This window comes from Branchiostoma lanceolatum, chromosome 3 (assembly GCF_035083965.1).
Source record: "Branchiostoma lanceolatum isolate klBraLanc5 chromosome 3, klBraLanc5.hap2, whole genome shotgun sequence".
Taxonomy (NCBI): Eukaryota; Metazoa; Chordata; class Leptocardii; order Amphioxiformes; family Branchiostomatidae; genus Branchiostoma; species Branchiostoma lanceolatum.
The window spans coordinates 11,748,104-11,764,673 of record NC_089724.1 but is presented as its reverse complement, the minus strand read 5'-3'; the positions used below and the strand labels follow the sequence as shown (position 1 = coordinate 11,764,673).

The window sequence follows — 16,570 nt, the reverse complement described above, 5'->3', positions numbered from 1 at the left end:
ATCCCCAAAGAATTGGCCTTCTAACACGGATAGATGAACAGGCAGACACTGGGGCTATGATTCGACCATCACCATGTATACAGAAGCAGGACATACACATAACAACGCAATTTTTCCATCTTAAAACATGTGGCAGGTACAACAGCAAATTATTAGAAATCTGCATTCATGACAGGAAACTATATAGACAAGCAATTACCAGTACATGTATGTCAACAAAAAATAATTGTGAAATACGGACAAGAACACCCTTAACACAACAAAACTACAAACTGAGATTGTGCAGGTAATCAGTAGTTTCAGCTGACTCAAATTGGAAAGATTAAATGTTTGAAATACAGTCAAGAATACTAATAGGTCTGCACATACCACAATATGTAACAAAACAACATAAGCAAATGCCAAACAGAAAGCGCTGCCTGTCCATGAGTGTATCACCCTTACAGTGCCTCACAAGTCACAAGCCAGAGGGCATCATCACTGCACTATGATCGGTGCACATCCACACTTGGGAGAATCGATACCTCCACCCAGGCTGCCACAGAAAGCACTAGTGCAGCATTCTGAATAATTACAGGCACGGACTGCAGACCAGTGATTGCAGGTAACAGTTTACCTAATATGGTGGTATACATGACGGTGACGGTAATCGTGCCTTGACAGGGTAAAGGCAGTGACATTAATGAATAGGAGAAAAGGTAGAGAATTGAAACATTAGGGGTAATTGATTGGTGGTATATATACAAGCCTAGGTATTCATAGAGCAAGAAAATATTTTGATGTTCCAGACAGGGTTTTAGCTTAATAGACTATCAATAGTACACTGTATTATGATTTAAGCAATCTATAACTTATAAAGTACAGTTTCGAATTCCCGGAATAGAAGGAAAGCAAGAAAAAATAACACCTTTTTGCTAAAACTGGGTCATAAGTTTTCCATAACCTTGAATCAATCAACTGTTAGAATCTACTTATAATAGCAATTCTAAAGTGACAACATGGACACAGGAAGCACAACTAAATCCTCATAATAGTAGACAGGCAGGTTTTAGCAAGTTCCCAGCACAATCTAACTCAATTACATGTATGACTGAGTTACGACAATGCATTAATGCAATAATGGTCTGTAAAAAGCCAAGAACAGATCTAGATATGGGAATAGATGCAATTCTGGGGTGGAAAGGTGACTGTAAATCCATGATTTTGTGCAAAATTATTGGATTTTTCTTACAGGAATAACTAGCAACAGATTATTTGCATAAAATAATGCAGCAATGGCAAAGCATACAAGCAGTGTAGAAATGGCCAACACATTATGATAAGTTCTCTGATGATGAGGGGTAATGCTAAAAAGGAGAAATATAATAAAGAGCCACATATATGTTGCAGGAACATTAACTTTTCACTCATTTATGGTAGTACAAAATGTCTATACCCGTATGTCACGTGTCTGATTGACTTTGAGTCTTGCAAGATACATTTCTTTACCCCTTCTAAACAATTCATGAAATATCTGTGATTCAAATGTTTTAGGTAGGAACATGAGTGCCATTATAAAACGTTAGACTGGAGACCTAGTTTAGATTCTATGGATATGATTTCCATGTAAATGCAGGGTGGGATGACGTCATAGAGTACATGTTGTCTGACATTGTGACCGGAGGTACCACTGGAGTATTGCATTTCAGAATACAAAATAACCAAAAATCAATATGGGGCACAAATGGCGACAGACTCTGCGAGGTAATGAGGTACGTGAAAAGACATTACATGGGCTGTACGGAGACTGCCGCGGAAACCAGACCTGGCGCAGGTTCTGACTCGTCACAGGTAGGTCTGGATTATGACATACACGACTAGATCTGACAAGATCTTCCCCTGATGATGACATAAATGTGCAGGCATTTGTGTGCATAAGTCAGTGAAGAGCAACTACAATATGCAACATTTGATTGTATCATATACATGTAGTTGCACATTATCATGACCTGGTTCAATTTAGGTCTGCTGCAAAATCATTAAGCTACAGTGCACATTATTCTTAGAATCCTATCCGTTTGTAGTTAAAATGTACATGTATAATGGGAGTTGATTCAATATGATAGATTTGACTTGACGTGCAGGGGGAGGGACAAAGGGGACTGACCATGTACATGACCATGTACAGTACAGTACAACTTACTTCTGTCACAGCAGTTTTCAGACATTCTCAGGTGCCATTGATCAGATGATCCTCATGAATGGGAAGAATGCACATGGAATAAGTCAACATTTATGCACAACATAACCCTTTCACATGGAGTGCACATGCATAATTCTTTGCAGCGTTTCCTTGCAGTGAGGCTGTGACCATGTGAGAACATGTTATTGTTAGCCCTCAGCTGTTGACCTTCATGTATGCTTCCAACAGTTCAAATTTGCTACATGAATGAGGTTAGTAATAGAGGATTTTGTCTTTTCATTAGATAGCCTTCCAAGGAGTGTGTAGCCCTGGAGAAGGTCTTCTAAGAAGAACGTGTAGAACATGGGGAAAACTACAAGGGGCAGAAACAGACAACACAGCAGCCACTTTGGGTAAAACATCACAGCAAGGACTGCAAGATTCAGCCCAGTAATCCCAGAGGTTATTGTAAAGGAGTGGGTTGTAACAATAGTAATTTCAGCACCATGCGCAAGACCCACCTCGCACCATATCAGTGCCACAGCCACAAGGAGGAATGGCCCTTCCATGAAATGAACATCAGACAGTGATGGCACATTCAATACCGAGAACTGAACTTCAACACCTCAAACACTGACACCACCAAGGCACAAGAATAAAGAGCTGTGTGCATCTGAACCCATGAGACTGACGTTCAAACTGTGGTGCACACTGTTCCTCCACCATGGGAAGGTACATCCCAACTGTCGTGTTTGCCAACATGAGCAATGAGGAGGTACAAGAACTCTTTAAAGAAACTCTTGCCATCGTCATCATATTCGGACTGTTAGTCTATCTATGTCTCAAGCACTGTGACCTCGAAAGATGGATATTTCAGAGGGCATGATTAACAGATTGACAAATAGACGGTACTGTGTACTGTTATATGCCCTGCTACCTTACTATATGACCCGAGCATGACTGAGTCTGATAACTTCACATGCATGTTGCTTCATTTAGATGTCATGTCAATCACAGTCATGAGTGTGACATGTAACTAGAGACACACAGTGCTACCCAGGCTGGGTATGCAGGGAACATCATGTGCTTTTTTTATATATCCTCTCATTACATCTGTCCTCTGTATTATACCTCTGCATCTCCCTGTTGTATACTTTACTTTCTAAATATGTGTCTCTGCTTAAAATCAGCACACTTCAGAGCTATTTTGGTACCTGTTATTTCTAGTAAAAATAAGAGTGCTATGAATCGATTTACATGATCTTTGGTTTGTGGATAGGTCTTAGTCCAAAGAAGAAATAATTCTATATCACATGCAAGAAAAAATATTCATCCTGTCTTTTAACCAGGCTGTTAAATACCACATTAATTTAAACAAATATGTGCCAAAATCGTGAGATGTGCAATATCCAAATGCTGGTACTTGTTCTTTCAAATATAGATTCAACCAAGCATCTATATTCTTGTGAAGTAAACTGTGACTGACTTCTAAACATTTTTAAACTTGGTATATGAAAGCCATGTTTTCATCTGTTTTTTAAAATATGATTAATATATATGATATATATATATACTATTGAATTACAAGCTACCTTCCAGCTAGCATCAGACCCTGCCAAATATGCAAAGTGCTACAATGCTACTCCTTTGATGTTCCTTTCCTAATGGGGCACAGCTGGGATCTGTTTTAAATGCTACCATTACACCTCCGAGAGCTTAGCCTTTGAAGACGCAAAGGTACAGAACCTTTTTGCCAGAGGAGAAACGACATGAAATCCTTACAAACCATTTTGCCTTTGTCATTTCCCCTGTCATCGTTGCGCTATGGTGCAGATTTTTCTCTAGGCTGTCAGGTAATGAGCTTCAGATGGAAGGTTCTCGGACCTTCAAAACAACCTACTGCTGTGACGGGATCGTACCAAATTAGCTCCTTTTTACCGTTGCCTAGGAACACCTGCCTTGTTCAGTTGCGTAGGATTGTGGGAAATATTTTTGATCTAGACACATTTCATGCCATATGGAAACTGCATACAACCGCGAGAAAACCCAACCTGTTTCTGTCCGGGCCTTACCTCCCCTGACGAGCCATCTATGTGAGAAATAAGTGCAGCATGCTGAGGACCGTCATCATAGCCATTGTTGTGCTCACTCTGCTAGGTGAGGCAAAGGGTTGGTTTATAGCGGGTCCTGTTGCTGCACTTTCCAAGATGACAAACGGAGATATCAAAGAAGTGCTGGCCATTATCATCATCGTTTCCCTGCTTGTTTACCTGTGCTGCATTCAATGTTAAATCGACTAAAGCTATTGTTTTCATAACATAATTTCCAACATAATCAGCATCAATAACCAGGACATTTACAACCAGTCATTTAAATGTTTATATACAGTATCTTCAAAACACTGAAGCAACATAGGCTTTCATCAATGTTTACCTCTGCAAAAAAAAGCAAGCTGTACCTTTGATATGATCTGTCAGTGTTGAAGTTTGGACAGGATTGAAGCTTTTGCTATGTAAAATATTCTAAAGCTTGGAAACAACCCTTACTACTGTACTGGTCAACCTGGATTACAACAGTACCCAAAAACTTACTGACAATCTCATCTTTGTCTCCTTACATTCATCAAGAACTTTGGTACATTATACTGACCACACCGACTATCAGAGGCAGGACCACCATGGAACAACTTCTATTCAAGTATGCCGTATATTCATTTTGGAGATAGACTTTGGTGATTACATACCCAAGAACAACAAGAGAGTTTGCGGAAAGGAGCTTCCTGGTGTTGCCATATCGGTAAAGGAACATCTGATGGCCTAGGAGAGCTTGCAACTGCTGCCATATGCAGGTACATGTAAAGGAACTGGTGTAAAAGACCCTCGTACTGTTAACACATGCAGGTTACTTGAAGGAGAGATTTCCACAGTTTCTATATAAGGTAAGGGACTGGGTAGAGAGTTAATCTGAGTTGATAGGCTCAGCATATAGATGTGTTCATAGTTTTCACACTCAAGAGTGTATTTATTGTGACCAAGAAACTGTCAAAAACTGAAATGTATTTCAGACTATAAAGGCATCATGATTTACTTGCACATAACAATGTGACAACATTTTCCTACAATAGTGAAATCAAAATGGTTCTTATGAATTTTATATCAGTCAACACTGACAATGGTGAGGTTGAGGTCTTTTTTGCTGTTGTGATCATCGTATGCTTGATTGTGTATCTCTGTGCAAGGTGTTTGCCTGGTGGTGAAGACCTGTATTAAACAACATGTGGCCAACTTCTAAAACTTGTCCGTTGACACTACATTATGTATATCTCCTATTACACACATGATACAGTTAATGCTATCATGTAGTTTTGTTTACATCTTACTCTTCTCACTGTTGATAAAAAAACTACTACAATCAATATTATTGGCATCAACCTTTTCATGAAGACAATACATCCACACACAGATAAATATCAAAGAGACTTTGTAGTGTGTCAGTTAGTCTAGGAGATCAGTTAACTTGCTATATCTACTGATCATGATATCACAGTACATGTATGTTTATTACAATTTTTCTTCATCGGTCAAATGAAGATTTTCTTAAACCTCTCTGATCTACAGCTACTTGTTGTGTCTTGCTCAAACATGGCAGTGCCATAAGATGTTGTTCAATAGAAAAGATATCATGGAACAGGGAATCTATGTACATGTACAGTCAAACCTGTACAAGTGACCACCTCTACATAAGGACCACTTGGCCAATGTACACTCCTGTCTATAGTGATCACCTGTCTACATGGACAAGATTTTCTCAGTCTCCTGAATTGGCTTCTTGGGCAGTTTTGAGAGTATAACTGTTATTATTTCATCTTGGAAGTTCCATAATCATACAATTATCATTCAAGGAGCTTAAGAATTATAATCTTATCTCATAAGCACCATCCTTTATCCTACTAGTTACCGTGTTTCACATCAGTCTGGGTAGAACTATGGAGGTGCAGTGTGGATGTGTAGTAAGACTTAACTACTTTATGTAAGGGGATCAAAATGATCAAATATTGTCTGTTTTGTTAATGACTATCATCATACCTACACATGTATATGTAAAGCTGATGCACTACTCTATGTAAGGGGATCAAAACGATCAAATATTGTCTGTTTTGTTAATGACTATCATCATACCTACACATGTATATGTAAAGCTGATGCACTACTCTATGTAAGGGGATCAAAACGATCAAATATTGTCTGTTTTATTAATGACTATCATCATACCTACACATGTATATGTAAAGCTGATGCACTACTCTATGTAAGGGGATCAAAATGATCAAATATTGTCTGTTTTGTTAATGACTATCATCATACCTACACATGTATATGTAAAGCTGATGCACTACTCTATGTAAGGGGATCAAAACGATCAAATATTGTCTGTTTTGTTAATGACTATCATCATACCTACACATGTATATGTAAAGCTGATGCACTACTCTATGTAAGGGGATCAAAACGATCAAATATTGTCTGTTTTATTAATGACTATCATCATACCTACGCATGTATATGTAAAGCTGATGCACTACTCTATGTAAGGGGATCAAAATGATCAAATATTGTCTGTTTTGTTAATGACTATCATCATACCTACACATGTATATGTAAAGCTGATGCACTACTCTATGTAAGGGGATCAAAATGATCAAATATTGTCTGTTTTGTTAATGACTATCATCATACCTACACATGTATATGTAAAGCTGATGCACTACTCTATGTAAGGGGATCAAAATGATCAAATATTGTCTGTTTTGTTGATCAGATATGTTCATATAGATATAGATATAGATACAGATCTGACTTGTATCAGTGGTGGTGGTTATGTGTATGTTGGTCTTGAAGGTGATAAAAAGTGAGAAGGGATCTAGACAGTATTAACCTTTAGTCCATTTTTGTGTAAACAGTTCAACCATGATGAACTTTTATCAAAGTGATTAACCTGTTCTGTTTTACCAATATGTCATTAATGATGTGGCTTGTATTAGTTTTAAAAGTCTTGTTGTAGTGTGGTGCATTATGTACTTGGAGTAGTACTTTCAGATTCATTGATGTTCAGTTCAGAATAAGCTTCTATCTGTTATATGGTGTCTGACAGAAATGTAAAAAGAAGTCTAGAGAATATATCATCGTGGTAGTTATTTTTGATATCAATGTGACAACTACAAATATTGTGATTGTAAGAAGATATTTGGGTGCCTGATTAAATTCTATGGATGACTAATACCTCAGATAAAAAGTGATAAGATTCACAAATTTCACAAAATACCAGACAGTTGGCGGTAGGAGCCCTAACCTATGCACACAATACGTAGAGATTCTATCTAATGCCTCATTGTTTGAGGTCTATGCCTAAAGTATGTTATTCCACCTCAGCATATCAGTCCTGCATTTGAAAATATCATTTTGGCCCAATGATGGAGGTTTCAACATTGCCATTTATTGGCATTTCTTAAGTTTTCTTTTTGTTAAGTTTTCTGTACACCTTGAAAATCAATGCAAGTAGCACAGATGACATCCAGAGAATTTGATTAAGACACCCTTACAACGTTGTAGATTTTAACAGAAACAATACAGATGGAAGTGCAGATGTTGCACAAAGTATTGCATCACAATCTCTTGACCAGAATGCTACATGGCAATAATATGTACAGCACAATGCAATCAACAACAATATAGCTTTATCATCAGTTGAGATACTGAGTTGTAGGACATGTCAGCTGATGTAGATGGTTCTGATGCCAAACTAGCTGTAAAGTGTTTTGGTGTGATACAAGAGTTTCAGAGTTTAAAACACCTCCTGTCCAGTGCATTTATTTGATGGAATTATGTGGAACAATAGTGAACTAGTAGTTTACACATCAAAGCAGAACTGTCTGACAACAGCCAATTCCCATGTGTGTAACAAAGTGTACTGATGAGCCTACATGTACATTGTAACTCCTCTACGACAAATGATGGAAAATATTAAATCATATCTATTGTTCACTAGCTCTGTAGTGTTTTGAATTTGATGTTTTAATCTTGTCTTTTTCAATTCCTGGTCCTAATCATTATCATTATGTATGTAGTATACAAACATACTCAAGCATAATACCAAACTTGAAATAAAATGGCATAATGATAGAACCCTTTAAAATTCAGCAGATGACCATTTGCTATTTTCATCATTCTTAAAAAAAACCAATACTATCAGTGACCTCCATTAACATTAATCTGCCAGGTTACATGAATCCGCCACTTTGAAAAACAGTGGGGTTGAGAGATCTCTAATGCAGCACCCCCCAGGTACGCACAGATTAGTTATACAGGAGTGCATGACATCAGGGATGTTGGGTTGGAGATCTGTCTGGACGTATCTTTTCAGAGTGGCGGAATTATGAACCCTGGTGGAGTTAAGTTAGTGGAGTGTATCATTGTATGTATTTGTGTACTCACGTGTTTCCTGGGCCTGACATGTTAGGACACGTGGAGCTGGTGCAGTACTCTGATATCGTGCTGTACAGCAGGTTGATATTATGGAAAAATGATATTGCTGAAAAACAGGAAAATTGGTTTTGACTTTCTTTCTTTATTGACAATGAGACAAGTCATTACTTGGGTCAGCCTAGGCAGCTTTTGCTGGTAGCGACTTAAGGAAAGTCTGAGCTGTTTTCTTCATCACCACATGCATGTAGATGGAGAAATAAGAATTGGACTGGCCTACCAGTAATCCAACTAACAACATCTCAAATTGCAAGTGGGTAGCCCAATTTTATATATGGCAGCCTCTATAGGTGAAGGCATATCACTTCATCATCCTGGGATCTGTCTGAAAGCTGAATGGACCTAATGTCACCTATGACCAAGTTAAATCCATCACATTCTCCTTAGATTAGATGCATCATGATACAACCACACCCCTAGTGATCATCACCAGTACTACACGCACACATACATTACCTAGTAGATCAGTCATAATGTACAGTGTTTACAAAAACTGCCAGGGCTCGATCGCGAAATACCCACATGAAACCTACAAATGTATAATTTGCAGAAAAATTCAAGACTGCAATAAAAGATAACCAATAACAGTCCTGACAATCCTTTTGGGTTGAAGAACAAACAGACTCCATATCATGAATGACAATCTAGGTGCTGTTATATATAGCAACCTACACAATATGTAAGTCTAGACTGATTAGAACCCTTTCAGATAAAATCATGCTTCTACATGTATCATGCCAAAGACAAATCATAAACTTGTATTACATTGCATTGCATTCTTCAGAGTTACTGATGGTACAATGATTCTAGGCTGTAAAAGGGCAGGAACAGCGATGAGCATATTGGAAGAAAGTTTCTCCACATTACAGGTAAAATTGATGACAACATGCACTATTGCAGGGAATTAAGAAAAAACTATTTGGAACCCTTATTGGCAACTTTTACTTTCAATTGGTGCTTTTGTTGATGTGATAACATAACACAATTTTAGGCTAGGATGTGTTTACAAAAGAGAAAATGTTTGCATATGTAATGTCAGCATCTAATTATGATTCAAGAAAAAAAATAGCATGATGCATGTTTCAAGGAGTTCAAGAGAGAAGAAGCATGTAAATCATAGATAAAGCACAGCATAGTTTTTTCATATCTTACTTAATGCATTTACCGGTAGCCCATGGTGGGCATGATTATGCAATAAACTTCATTGCCATAGAATAGCAAGGTTCTTTTATTCACAACCAAGTATTTACAAAGAGCGGATGTTTCGATCACATTGTTTACTTACTGTTGGTAGCTAACCACTCATCCTCGTCGATTCCTTCTGGTAACCTGACTATTATTCTCAAGTCCTGGTCTGTGATTGCTGCCTGTACGTACTGCTGGTCCAAATACTCCTTTTTCTCTTCTATAACTGGTTTCTTCTCCTTTTTACTGGCTTTCCTGCAATGACAAAAATGATGATTATTTTCATTTTAAATGATTCTATTTATTCATTACATCTTCAAGTTAGACATCTGGGTAGCCCCTTCAACAGAATTGTTGATTTCCAAGGGGCCCTAGATTAACATCAAACAGTCAAAAAGTTCCTTATTACACAAATGTAGATAATATGAGATATAAAACATGGAAGTCAGATTGTCGCACAAGAACATTAAAATGTACCAGGTCGGACCACAGATTTCAATTTAAGGACAAGATGCCAGTCCTAGGAGTCTAGTGACTGTACGTAATGACACTGCGGAAAACGAGTGGCATTGGCATAACATAAGTATCGTAAAAAGAGGCAATATTCACTCAATATCATAACCTTGGTACACATGTAACCCTTGCAAAATGGGGACCCGCCTACTATGAACCTAGCATTGTTACACTTGCAGGTAGAAAGTGCATGTATTTATGGAAGTCAATGAAATTTTGTAACACAAACCTTAAATAAGATTTTAGTTGGTAAATCAAAGATTATCCAAGACGTCTATGCCAGGCTCCCTGAGATTTGCATGTCTAATATTAATAATTTTGCAATACTGTCCTGCAACTTTACAGGCCGGTTCAGCCCTGATAATATCATACATGTGCCTCCTTTGGCTTCCAACTTACAGGACTGCAATTTAACAGAGGGCACTTCTAGGTTAAACTATAGCTACGGCCGCGTGGCGCGTTGGATACACCCGATCCCTCGATCTCGGAAGTTAAGCAACGCGCGGTCCGGACAGTGCTTGGATGGGGGACCAACCAAGGACGTCCGGATTGCTGTAGCCTCACGAAGCTTTCCACGAAATCGTCTTCCGGGAGGGACGTAAAACGGGGGTCCCGTGCTCGAGGAGGTGCCTCGAACACGTTAAACAGCCTCATTACCCTACACATTGGGTACCTGCCTGTGGCACTGGCTGCAAATACACCTGATATTATTATTATGATATTATTATAACACCCTCCCTCCTTCGAGTCCGTGTGCTGTTGTGTATGCAGGCATTATTTGTCTGGATGGCAGGGCATCTGGTTTGCATGATTACAACCTTGGGCTAATACTAATCTAAAGATGAAGACCAGACTTCTACCACAGCAGTCTTTACTTCTGCTACCTCAAACTGTAGCCACGACAGACAGCTCAAGGATCAGACAAGAATACATTGCGATGGATTTTTGTCCGACAGGAATTCTAAGGTCACTAAATTTGGTTTCCCTATCAGAGGTCAATAACCAGGTCCTCCTTCCAGCCTTATCTAGACCACATTCTCCAATGGGCTGAAGACTGCCCCCCTCCCCAGCCCCACTCTTACCATGTTGAACATGCCACATGATGGAGATTTAAATAAACTAGCTGTACTATATGCCACATATGCAATAAACAAATTATTCCTTTTATTGGAATCCTTCTATAAATCATTGCTAAGCATTAATTCCTAAACCAAGATGATCATCTGAGTGCAAGAATTTAGCTGGGACATATCTAAGGAACGGTGAAATACATGAGAGAGTTTCCCTCTTAAATCACTATCGAACTGTGTTCAAAACAACTGATGCTCAGAAAACCATCTGTGCTCTTCAGCAGCAAGGACAACATTTCCTCCCTGACATGTGCACAAGCTTGGTAACCTTACTGTACACACCAGTACCATGCAGGAACATACCTTTCATTCTTGCTAGGTTCCCAAGTGTACCTCCATCCAAAGAGAACATCCATAGCTACACATGTAATGAGGAATTATTTCTGTCCTTCCCTGAGCCAGGTCTGCAAGGTTAAAATTATCTACTGTTTGTGTTTGTGTCATTCGATTCAACCACTTGGAACTGGATACCCCTGTGAGAATGCATCCTACTCACCCCCATATTCTGATACATGATGGACTAGTCTGAATTAGAAACACTGGGGCCTGGCTTAGTACACTGTATCATCCAGGGGTGCTCACAAGACATCTGTCACCCCAGCACAAATTTGCATGTCAACATGGCATCTCTTAACTGGGGAATTTTACTTATTCATTCAAAGTGTGGAAGGCTCTTACTGTTGGTGACAGAACAACATGCTTCCAAGCTGGATGCTGAGACAGAATTATCAGCACACTATATATATATATATATATATATAAATCTGAAAATACCTGTGTCCAAAGAAAATTGTTCTTGGTATCTAAGTGCAATATTAAGCAGCATGATGTTTAATTCATGTCCATGTTGCACAAGAGGCCAGGGAGGCCATGAAAGATTGATAGATATAGAAAGGAATTCCTTTTGAATAATAAATTCATCCCTGAGTCTGTTATCAATGCTATGTTGTGATACAGCTAGCTTCCAAAATCTTCCTTGGTAACTATTTCCCTGAGCAGAAATGACTTAATCCAATTTGACTTAACCACCTAAAATCTTACGCAATCACCTTAAATCTTACACAATCCCCTTAAATCTTATGTAAGGTACATTAATCATGTAATATGGGCTATTAAAAGTGAGGACTCATGACTATTTGAGAAAAACCTCCGTAAACTATATGCTTTCACTAGTGTCAGTCAAGGTAGATACTGCTATAATACAAAATAGAAGTTACCAACATTTAAGGTTAACATATACCATTGAATGGTATTAATTATCAACTGAAAAGTACAGTATTGCACAACAAAATTACTGTGTTCAAAATATGTTATTTAAACAGTATGTGCCTATAACATTAAAATCTTGATGTCAAAATTGAAAATGTTACACTTTGCCATTTTGAATATTAGCCAAATTCAAATTACCCTACTGAATACATGAGCAATCAGGTCTTGAAATTCAAACAACTTTATCTAAGAGAGCATCTTTGTGTAAAAAGTACAAATTGGGTTTTTGGCTCATGATTCATCAATATGCACACAATGATCATTTCCAAGTACATATTTACAAACTCTACTACAAAAACTGCTAAATGTCCCTTTATGATTATGATGTCTTAACTCTTGTAGTAGCAGACTAAAATAAGACTCTCAATTCATCCTTTTTGATTAATACGTTACCTCGTCTGTTAAAATAGCTGATTTTGTCAGACTGTGTTGCCCATGCTTACTGTCTATAGGATGGTAGCAGTCATGGGACTATGAAGTAGACTTGGTTAAAGTTATTGTGTGCAAAATGCTCTTAAGTGCTCTTACTTCCAGTTTAACCTACCTGCTTCTCCACTCTTCATATTAAGACAATTAATAATTTCTTTCCTAGAATCAATTAGGGTAAAAGAATTCTTGGATTTACTCATTTAATCAATTATCAATTGGAATAATATATTATAAGTACTTTGTATGTAACAGCTTTTGCCATCAAGTCATGTATGGCATGATTTTTATTATCAACATTTCAATCACTCAAGAAAAAGGAATGATCAGAGCATTTTCTCTTTGTACACTTACGATAATAAAGTTATATGTGATCACACTGAGACCCCGTTCATACTAAGTCGGCCAAGTCGCCCGAATCGCTGAGGTAGCCGAAGCCGCATTGTTGCGGCCTAGTATGAACGCTCCAATTCGCATGTGAAGTCGCCCGATCCGCAACGCAGCGAATCTACCTCCAGGAGGTGGATTACTACCGACTTGGCCGCCTTCCGTCTTAGCACGAACGGTCCAAGCGGCTCGATCCACATCCAGCGCATTACTTTGCATATTGACCCGGACATAGTTCAAGGGGTCATATGTGACGTTGGCCTTTCCGCGCCGCTTATTTACCGCCGAAACACAATATTCCCTTACCTCCAAACTTGTTCGCGTATTTCGTGGCAATATGGCAGAATCGGGCGATTTTGGCGTCTGGGATGACAGAGAGACACACGTTCTCATGGCCATCTTCGGGGAAGTGGGAATACAGGCGAAACTGCAATACAACTGGCTGTTGGACGCGATTTTATAACTCGCGCTCGTTCGACCCCTGGTGTGAGGGAATGCGGCCTCTGCGACCTTAGCGATTCGGGCGACTTGGGCGACTTAGTATGAACGGTGTCTGAGCTTCAACTGGTACTACTATGAGTAATATTGGATCAATGGTAGTTTTGTATATGCCCACTGCCCTGTCATCATATCTTGAATGGCAATTGTAGATCTGTCCATTGGTTGGTCTATGGTCTGTAGACTGAACCTATCAGTAGGTTATGAGTGGACTTTAAACCTTTGTTGAAGGCAAGTGGAAAGAACAAGAAATTGAATTCCCAACAACAGCATTTTTTTCTTTAAATTCAAGGTGTCGTTTTCTCCATGAACAGGATATTGTCAAGATTTTTTTTTATTCATTGGCACACATAGGCTGCAGGAAGAGATAGTTACATAACAAGTTGGGTTCCACATACAGCTGCTTCCTCGTTGAGGGCAGGGAAAATGCTGTACGCTCAAACTTTCCTACGACATGACATGTGATTCCCCTGAGAGTTGGACTGCAGAGTGCACTGAACATAAAACAATGATGCATGCAATAAACTCTGTGCAGTGGCAGGCTGAAGTGACATCAGCTCCAATATGGTACAATATTGGTCTGCATGCCGCTATTGGTGGATTAACAAGTAAGACATGTTTTCGTGACAAATATACCTTAATGTATCTTTTGACATACAACTAGAAACCAGTCTCAGGATGATATAAATGTACAGAACAGTCCCAAGTACATTCTACGTTCGTATGAGTGATTTATCAACATTGAAACATGATTCAGAAGTTACGTGGAAGTCCTTTGAGATATCACCAAAGGAGAACTTAGGATTCAAGAGAGACCTTTGGTTACAATGTTAAGATTACAGATTCAGCAGCTATGGCTGCGACAGCTCACAAAAGCTGTGGATTACCACTTATTAACCAGCATACAATTTCTATAGGCTGGCTTTTGACACATGCAACAGTCTATGTTAATACCACTATCAGCATTCGAAATACCCACCTGCAGTCTGCAATATGCAGAAAGATTTATATATTCTTAAATTGCAGAACAAAATTTTGATATTCTGCAATATTGCAGAACATTGGAAAAATGTATTTCTACCACTGACTATGCATATCTTACTTAGATTTGTAAACAATTGTGGTTGGAATTTGCAATGCAGTTGGCATTGGACTGTACTACATGTACTGTACATGTATATGACAGGGATACATACAGTGGTACTATGGATCTATAGCTATACTTGATAAACTTCTAACATCTAGGATAAGTCAATATGTGTCTTAGACCAGCAGATGTATTGGAATCATCCAGCAATCCATTTTATCCAACAATAAAATAAAATAAATCAATTAAATTGACATTTTTATATGTCAAAAATTTCACCCAAAAGGCTGAGCAAGTCTTCCTTAATGATGTACATCTACCAGGGCTCGAAATTCATTTTTGGAAATGTAGGTGCACTGGTGCACCCAACCCAAAAAATTAGGTGCACAGAAAGAATTTTAGGTGCACCACAAAATAAATGAATGCCAGCAAAACACAATTACAAATTTTAACGCTCATGAGGAACTTCATTCGGTAATTCTACAGCTAACTTCAAAATTTCAAACAAGTAATACATCAAATAAAGTTACAAATAATGTTGCTTTTTCTGATGCTTACATTTGAAGAATATTCTGTTAACTCGTGTACAATAGTACCTTTATTTTTCAAAGGCCTATCACCTACAAAAATATCTAGGTGCACCCACAGTCAAAAATTAGGTGCACAGCTCCAATTTTGGGTGCACACAGGTGAACATGCACACACTATTTCGAGCCCTGTCTACTTATTATTCACTTTAAATATTTCAGCGGCAATAAGCCATGTACTCCTCAGCAAAATTTAACAGAAAACCAGATATCGTATACAAAGGTACCTGTTCTGGTACTATTGTGCTTTAGTATAAAAATTGGCCATTTCAACTGAAATGGGCGTAGAGAAACTTCAAAACAAAATAAAATTCTCAGAAGTCATGTTTAGGTATAAAGTATGCTAGACTGATCAATCATGGCTGTATTGCTATACATTAAATTGGCTGTATTGCTTTTGCTAACATATTTGGTGGTTTGTGTATCATGACAACATTTTCCATCAGTATCGACCAGGATTTACACGAAGATGACTCATCTACAATCTGACAGTACAGGCTGCATAACCGAACAATCTGTCTATAAACACAGGATTAAAAGCCACAATAGAAGTCAGCAAAAATGTCAAACCAACTTGAAAATGCTCTCTGGGCTGCAGCGGAACAGCAGTGACATCATCTTGGTGCCGGCTAGAGGTGTTCCTCGGTGGTAGGCGTCTCTACACGTGGGAAGAACTTCTAGTTCTAGACGTGAAGCACAAAAGATGTGCTGATTCTTCCCGAACCCTTCTTTCAACACTGGAGCTATTCCTGCCTGCACAAATTGTGCAGAGCTACGGGATCAATCGC

The 16,570-nt window shown here is 38.5% G+C and overlaps 1 protein-coding gene and 1 long non-coding RNA gene across 4 annotated transcripts in view; one reads left to right on the top strand and one right to left on the bottom strand.

Annotated features, from left to right (window-relative positions):
- LOC136430281 (MOB kinase activator 2-like) overlaps positions 1-16,570 on the bottom strand; it is a 28,342-nt gene that overhangs the window by 6,807 nt on the left and 4,965 nt on the right. Inside the window, exons 1-3 of one of the 3 annotated variants that reach the window (XM_066420752.1) lie at positions 16,357-16,501; positions 9,986-10,140; positions 8,653-8,749 (exon numbers count right to left, since the gene is read on the bottom strand). In XM_066420752.1, the coding sequence (XP_066276849.1) occupies positions 8,653-8,749; positions 9,986-10,140; positions 16,357-16,400 (296 nt within the window). In that variant the 5' untranslated portion in view covers positions 16,401-16,501. Of the gene's footprint in view, positions 1-8,652; positions 8,750-9,985; positions 10,141-11,831; positions 12,035-16,356; positions 16,502-16,570 lie in introns of those variants that run through there. The other 2 variants (XM_066420751.1, XM_066420753.1) reach the window with 2 other exon arrangements.
- LOC136430282 (uncharacterized) lies at positions 613-8,205 on the top strand. Its single transcript, XR_010754872.1, has 2 exons — positions 613-1,830; positions 2,466-8,205. It is a non-coding gene; the product is annotated as an uncharacterized lncRNA (long non-coding RNA).